At 47.4% G+C, this 7,011-nt stretch overlaps 1 protein-coding gene across 2 annotated transcripts in view; it reads left to right on the top strand.

Annotated features, from left to right (window-relative positions):
• Window positions 1-670: 670 nt before the first annotated feature.
• Window positions 671-7,011, top strand: part of LOC136376341 (radial spoke head 10 homolog B-like) — a 41,721-nt gene continuing 35,380 nt past the window's right edge. The window contains exons 1-6 of one of the 2 annotated variants that reach the window (XM_066342304.1): window positions 671-815; window positions 1,104-1,374; window positions 2,213-2,288; window positions 3,432-3,500; window positions 4,295-4,468; window positions 6,408-6,493. In XM_066342304.1, the coding sequence (XP_066198401.1) occupies window positions 1,118-1,374; window positions 2,213-2,288; window positions 3,432-3,500; window positions 4,295-4,468; window positions 6,408-6,493 (662 nt within the window). In that variant the 5' untranslated portion in view covers window positions 671-815; window positions 1,104-1,117. Of the gene's footprint in view, window positions 816-1,100; window positions 1,375-2,212; window positions 2,289-3,431; window positions 3,501-4,294; window positions 4,469-6,407; window positions 6,494-7,011 lie in introns of those variants that run through there. The other variant, XM_066342305.1, reaches the window with a different exon arrangement.

Below are 7,011 nucleotides of genomic sequence, written 5' to 3'. Positions count from 1 at the left end.
TCTGCAAATTGGGGTCTTCGATAGGCAGGCCTCCAGTGATGGCTGTGTCCTAAGTCTAGAACCCTTGACTCGGGGGCTCTGCAGGTGTGATTAAGGAATGGGCTGAGAAATGGGGGACAGATCCTGGCTTGGCTAAGGGGCCCGCCCTAGCCCATGACTTAAATGTGGGGACCTCTCCCAGCTGCCAGAGAGATGCAAACGTGCTACTTTCAGGATGCCAGAAGGCAGCCTCCAGAAGCTGGAAAAGACAAGAAAACATTCTCCCCTAGAGCCACCAGGATGAATGGGCCCTGTTGGGACTCTAACTTACAGAACCAGAAGATAAGTTTGTGTTCATTAACACCACTAAGCAAGTTTGTTTACAGCACAAAGAAAACCTAATGCCCGAATTAATCATTCCTGTGTTACAGTGAAAAGAAAGGGTGGGAGAGGCGAAGCGGCTCTTAGCAGAACTGGGGATACCCAGGTCGGGTGTACGCAGCTCTAGATTTTCACCCAGCCTTGTGGAGCAGAAGGCCAGAGAACACGAATGCTCTGTGGCTTCTTGGACGCCCGGCCCTTTTAAGGGTGGGGAGGGGCGGGGCTCGCGGTTGCCTGGAGACCGGTAGCGTTTGGACACAGCCTGCAGCGCATCACCTTGATTGGCCGAGCTCGGGATCCCAGCACCGCAGGCCGTTGTGGAAACAGACTCGGCCGCCGAGCTGACCGGTCTCCGAGGACCTGAGCAGGTGTGTGACGGACGAGGAGGGGTAGAAAGTGCGGGGACCCCCGGCTCAGAACTCGCGCTCCTTTTGTGCTTCCTCGGGAAAGAACAGGTGCGAGAACACGGTGTCAAGCCAGGGAGAAGAGATGAAACAAAAATTAATGGGAAACACGCCACGAGAAACGGAATCTGCGTTGTAGTTCAGCCTTCCCTGATACAGGACCAGAAAGCCTATGGTAAAGGGCCGCCGGTTCGAAACCCTGGGCTTGCCTGGTCAAGGCACATATGGAGTTGATGCTTCCTGCTCCTCCCCCCTTCTCTCTCTCTCTCTCTCTCTCTCCGTTCTAAAATGGATAAATAAAAAACACACAAAAATTAAAATAGATACCATCCACTTTAGGTCTTCTGAAAGCAATGGAGAAAGAAAAGAAAAAAACAGACAAAAAAGTGGATAAGTCGGCCCGCTCGCCCTCATCTCTCTCAGATAATCCAGAGTTTCCCAAGCAAGATGGCAGTTCTGCTAGACAGGAAACGTCCCCAACCATCGTCCCCACGTTGGAAGCGCAGCTCAACGAACCGGGACTCCCAAGGGGGTCCAGAGTCGATCAGCAGCAGAATGAAGATGCCGCTCAATACGAAGAGCCCGTGCTGAACAATCTCATTGTGGAAAGGTTGGGTCTGAGTGGGCAGGGCCGTCCACGCTCCCTTTTCTACCACGTGGATGCCCTCCATTCTCTCTCCCTGTGGCTTCCTCAACTGCCCCCACCCCCTCAGGTGACTGAGAACCAACGTTGTCAGCACTGTCCCCTCTCCTAGAGCTTGAGGTTCACATGTCTAACTCCCTACTTACTGGACGTTGTCCACTGGACTTGACCCTCCCTGTGTCCAAAAGCAGAGACTGTGGGGCTTGAAATACGGGGAGCTGGATGTGGGTCAGCTGTAGGACAGAACCCCATCACTGAGTCTTTCTGAGCCTCGGGATCTTAATGAGGGACAATAAGAGAATAACACACTTCGGAAGGTTCCTCTGAGTGTGTCTGTTTCTCCCCCGGACGTTGGCTCCCCCTCTGGTCCCCGTTTCTGTAAGAGCACCACCATTTTCTTGTGTTTCTGGGCTTGAGATCGGAGAGCTGCCCTCCCCCTCCTCCCCTGGACCTTTCATATTTCTTTTTTTCTTCCTCTCTCGTTAGTCTCTTTCTCTGTGCAGACTCATCACCTCTTGACTTGGCTATTGGACTCACTTCCTAAAGATTTCTCTCCTTCTCATCTCTCTTCCCAAGCCTCCTGTATAGATTTACTTTCCTGTTTACATCGCTCTCTGTATTATCTATCTCTGTAACAGAACACCCTAGAACATGACAGGAAGTATCCTCTCATACAGTTTATGGGAGTCAGGAGTCTGGGAGTGTCTGTTGAGTGAATGAATGTGAAATGTGCTTTGTTACCTTAACCCACTGGCACCGAGGTTTACTCATACTATTCATGACCTAGAATTTTACTTCTCTGTAGCTATCAAGGGGAAAAAGTCCGTGGACTATATGAGGGAGAAGGCACTGCAGTCTTCCAAGGCGGTTGTACCTACCGTGTGAGTTATATACATTTGGGGAGTGGGTGGGGAGGAAGGTATGGGGTGGGAGTTATAGGTTTACATCTTCAGACAAATCCATTGATTCTGCAAAAGAACTTGGAAGTACTTAATGCTGATTTTATTTTGAACCTTGATGACATATTTTAAGGTAAAAACATGGCTCAGTACAACTGAAGTAGTCATCTTATTTTTCTTTTCCTGCTTATTATTTTGTTGTATGAACAACATTAGGATCACTATAGTAATTAATGAAGAGTAAAACCCCAGTATCATCATCCTTTTGCCGTAAATGGTTTTAATTTGCTATGTTCTTTTCAATCCTTACCTAAGCATGTTCATTTTATAGGAAACATTTTGGATCTTTTGTCACTTATGAACCCTTTGTATTGCTACATGGCTTCCTAGCTTCAGTTTTTGTATTGTGGAAAATACATACGACATAAAATGTATCATTTCAACCATTTGTAAGTGTCCATCCAGTTTGGTGGCGTTGTTGTCCAGCCTTGACCTCTATCCAATTCCGAAACTTTTTCATCATCCCAAACAAACCCTGTACCTGTGAAACACTAACTCCCCATTCCCTCCTCCCTAACAATTGTCTTAAACACTGCATAGTGTTCTGATTCACTATTCACAGCCATCCTAGAGTTGTTGGATACTTTTGGGGTGTTTTCATTTTTTTGTCTTTATTCCTAAGCCTCAAATGAAGGTATTCAGTCATTCATTGAGCTTATCAGAAGTATGGGATTGTTATAGGAGCACAAATTTTTGCGGCTGAAGCCATTGATAGGCATGGGTTTTCGTACCCCGATCTGTTTTGTTTTTCTCCTTAACATACAACATGTTCAACTTCCTGTGTCACAACCACTCTCTACGACCGAAGCAGAGGCAGACTGAATTCAGGCTCCTGGTTAACCACGGCGGCGCAGGAATGGGACCGCCTGGGGTCCGTTGTAGGGCACTCACAGGATGAGTGCCAGCGCCGTGCCAGCTCGAAGGCGGGCCCGGCAGCCGTTGCTGAACCCGTGGACAGCCACATTCATGTGTGTGAGTGGGGAGGAGAGACTGACGCCGTGTGCAGCAGCTGTCACGTGAAATCCGTGACTGGTCCCAAGAGCATGTCATTGTTCTGTTTTGAAGGGTATGTTTTCAGAAGGACTCTTGCATGGACAAGGCACCTACATTTGGGCCAATGGATTGAAATATGAGGTAAAGCATATAACACGTTATAGTTCTCCCTTGTAAATATGAGATTGAAGGGTCAGGTTCCCACAATTAAACATACTATTTTCCTAAAAGTGATTCAGCACATGGGTTAAAGAAATGCACAGAACCAAAGAATAACAGGTGAAAAGTAATTCGTTATGGCCCGGGACCCTCGGAGGTTCCTGTTAGCGGCGTCATAACAGGACGGAGGGCTCTGTGTTCTGTGCACGGTACAGCACACCTGCCTGTACTGGGCCTCTCCTACTTTTTACAGGTAGCTCATTATACACTCTTTTCTGTGCCTGCATTTTGAGCGATCAAGCCATAGCCATTCATGCGGCTCTACCTGTTTTTCCTGGCTGCTGTGTTCCGCTCTGTGGACTTCACTTAACCTGTCTTGCTGGGTTGAGGAAATATGTATTTAACTAGATGGCTAGAAATGAACTGCCCCCCCCGAGAGAGGGCACAGACATCACCTTCCACTCACAGCCTCCTTCGGGGTGGGTTCCAAGAAGTCCCAAGTTCCCAAGGCCAGGTGTCACCAGCTTGCTGCTCGGAGCACAGGGTGCACACAGCCTACCAGATATTTTTTTTCTACCTGGGCTTCTCGCCAGTGGAGGGATCCGGTGAGGGATGGTGGGGTATGTAGAGAAGGAAGGAGGAGGGTGGTTGCTGGGAGAGGGGGGGTACTCGGGGGGTCCACGGGAGGAGAGACAGGTACAGTGTCGGTAGTCAAGAACGCGTCTCATACGTCCCACTGCCTTCTTTCTGTCACTCTTGTGGCCGTTTTGCCTCAGGGGGAGTTTGTGAAGAACGTCCCCATGAACTATGGCACGTACACGTGGCCAGATGGCAGCACCTACGAAGGAGAAGTGGTCAACGGCATGAGGAACGGAGTTGGTATCTTCAAGTTCAGCACCCGGCCAGTGTCCTATGTCGGCCTCTGGTGCTGCGGCACGAGACACGGGAAGGTGGGTGCGGCAACCACATGCCAGTCACCTGGGCATCGACTGTTCCAACATGGAGGGCGGGAAGTGGGGGCTGTGGAGATCTAGCCACTTTGGGTTTATTTGTATTTATTTATGTAAGTGACAGGAGGGGACATAGTGAGACAGCCTCCTGCATGCTCCCCGACTGGGACCCACTGGCAACCCCCATCTGGGGCTGATGTCCTACCCAGCGGGGGCCATGCTCACAACCGAGCTATTTTTAGTGCCTGAAGCTGATGTAGTCAGACCAACCAAGCTATCCTCAGTGCCCGGGGCCATGCTCTAACCAAGCATGTGGGAGTCACTAGCTGTGGGAGGGGAAGAGGGAGAGAAGGGGGAGAGAAGCAGATGATCACTTCTCCTGTGTGCCCTGACTGGAGTCGAACCCAAGAAACCCATCTGCCAGGCCAGTGCTCCACCAGCCAGGACCACTTTTTGTTTATTGAGGTGAAATTCACATGACATGAAATTAACCATTTTAGAGTGAGCAGTTCAGTGGCATTTGGTGCATTCTCAATGTTGTACAAACACAACCTCTATCTTGTCCCAAAACATTTCACCACTCCAGAATAAACCCCATATCTATCAATATTAGGTAGTTCCTCCATAAACCCCCACCCCCAAACAATTTGCCTTCTGTCTCCTATGGGTTTACCTGTTCTGGACATTTCATATGAAACAGAATCATACAATATGTGACCTTTCACTTAGCATCATGTTTTTGAAGTTCATCCATAATGTAGGTAGTTCATTCCTTTTTACGGGTGAATAATATTCCACGGTGTGGCTGTACTGCATTCTGTTTGTCCATTCACCCACTGCTGCACATTTGGGCTATTTCCATCTTTTGGCTACAGTGAAAGTGCTGTTAATGAATGTCTGCAAGGATTCATTTGAGGACTTGTTTTTAGACCTTTTGGGTATATGTCTAGGCGTGAAATCACTAGGTCACATGGTATCTTGATACTTAACTTGAAGAACCACCAAACTGTTTCCCCACAGTGGCTTCACCATTTACATTCTCACCATTGTGTAAGTTATATTCGCTTTTAAGCAAGGTGGTTGTTTTTGATAGCATCGTGTGCTTTTGTATGGGATGATAATATACTGTAGCAATGTTTTTTTTTGTTTTTTGTTTTTTGTTTCTGAAGCTGGAAACAGGGAGGCAATCAGACAAACTCCTGCATGTGCCCGACCGGGATCCACCCGGCACGCCCACCAGGGGGCGATGCTCTGCCCATCTGGGGCATTGCTCTGTCGCGACCAGAGCCACTCCAGCGCCTGGGGCAGAGGCTAAGGAGCCATTCCCAGCGCCTGGGCCATCTTTTGCTCCAATGGAGCCTCGGCTGCGGGAGGGGAAGAGAGAGATAGAGAGGAAGGAGAGGGGGAGGGATGGAGAAGCAGATGGGCGCTTCTCCTGTGTGCCCTGGCCGGGAATCAACCCGGGACTTCTGCACGCCAGGCCGACGCTCTACCACGGAGCCAACCAGCCAGGGCCTGTAGCAATGTTTTTAGAAGGTGTCACAAGAGCCCTGGCTGAATAGCTCTGTTGGTTTTATTGTCACCATATAACTGAAGGTCATTCATTATATTTGTAACTATTTGATTAATAGTTACAAATATAACAAACATACTGAACCTAATGAATGCAGTTGATGATCCATGCCCTCATCTGGCACTTTGTCATTAAGGAGTAGTTGATTTGTGATATTATCTCTTTCTCCCTTGTTGTATACTTTACCATGTTCTTGATTTGCAAAATAGAAACATAACATGGATGATATATCTTGCCTAAGTGTGATGTTTGACTTCTGCATAGTTGAGGCTTCTTAAATTCATATAATATAATTTTAGCTTTACCTTTTAAAAAAAAGTTTGTTTTACATGGTTTGATGTTTTTTAATAATATTATTTATTTTAGGGTGCCATATATTACAATCAAGAGGGTACCTCTTGGTACGAGGGAACCTGGTTTCACAACACCAGAAAGGGCTGGGGGATAAGATGGTAGGTATCGCCACTCCTTGTTTTGGGTGTGGGGGCTCAAACGGTGTTCTCTTCGGCTACTTAAAGATAAGGTGCAGAAATCACAGAGAACACATTGTCTGTATAAGCAGGGTGGGATATTTAAATTAACCCCAAGAAAACCTCCATGGAGATGAACGTATGCTTCAGATAATTTAGAAAACCACCTCATTAAATGTCTAATGATACTATTTTACTTTATGATATGTGGAAACTGTCTTTGTTCTTTGTATTCATCATCGATCTCCGTGGTAAGTTTTTCATTTTCTAAAGAATGTTGACACATATGATTGATTTTTTAGATTGCGCTGATAGAATCAAAATACTTGGGGGGCAGACCCTTGCTAGGTAGCTCAGTTAGTTAGAGTGTCACCCCCACATGCTGAGATTGATTTGATCCCCGGTCAGGTCACATAGAAGAATCAACCAATGAATGCCTAACTAAATAGAACAACAGATGAATGCTTCTCTCTCTCTGCCTCTGTCTCTATCTCTCTCCC

The sequence above is a fragment of the Saccopteryx leptura genome, chromosome 6, assembly GCF_036850995.1.
Source record: "Saccopteryx leptura isolate mSacLep1 chromosome 6, mSacLep1_pri_phased_curated, whole genome shotgun sequence".
Taxonomy (NCBI): domain Eukaryota; kingdom Metazoa; phylum Chordata; class Mammalia; order Chiroptera; family Emballonuridae; genus Saccopteryx; species Saccopteryx leptura.
Note: the sequence above shows the minus strand (reverse complement) of the source record. Positions and strands in the feature narration are given on the sequence as shown.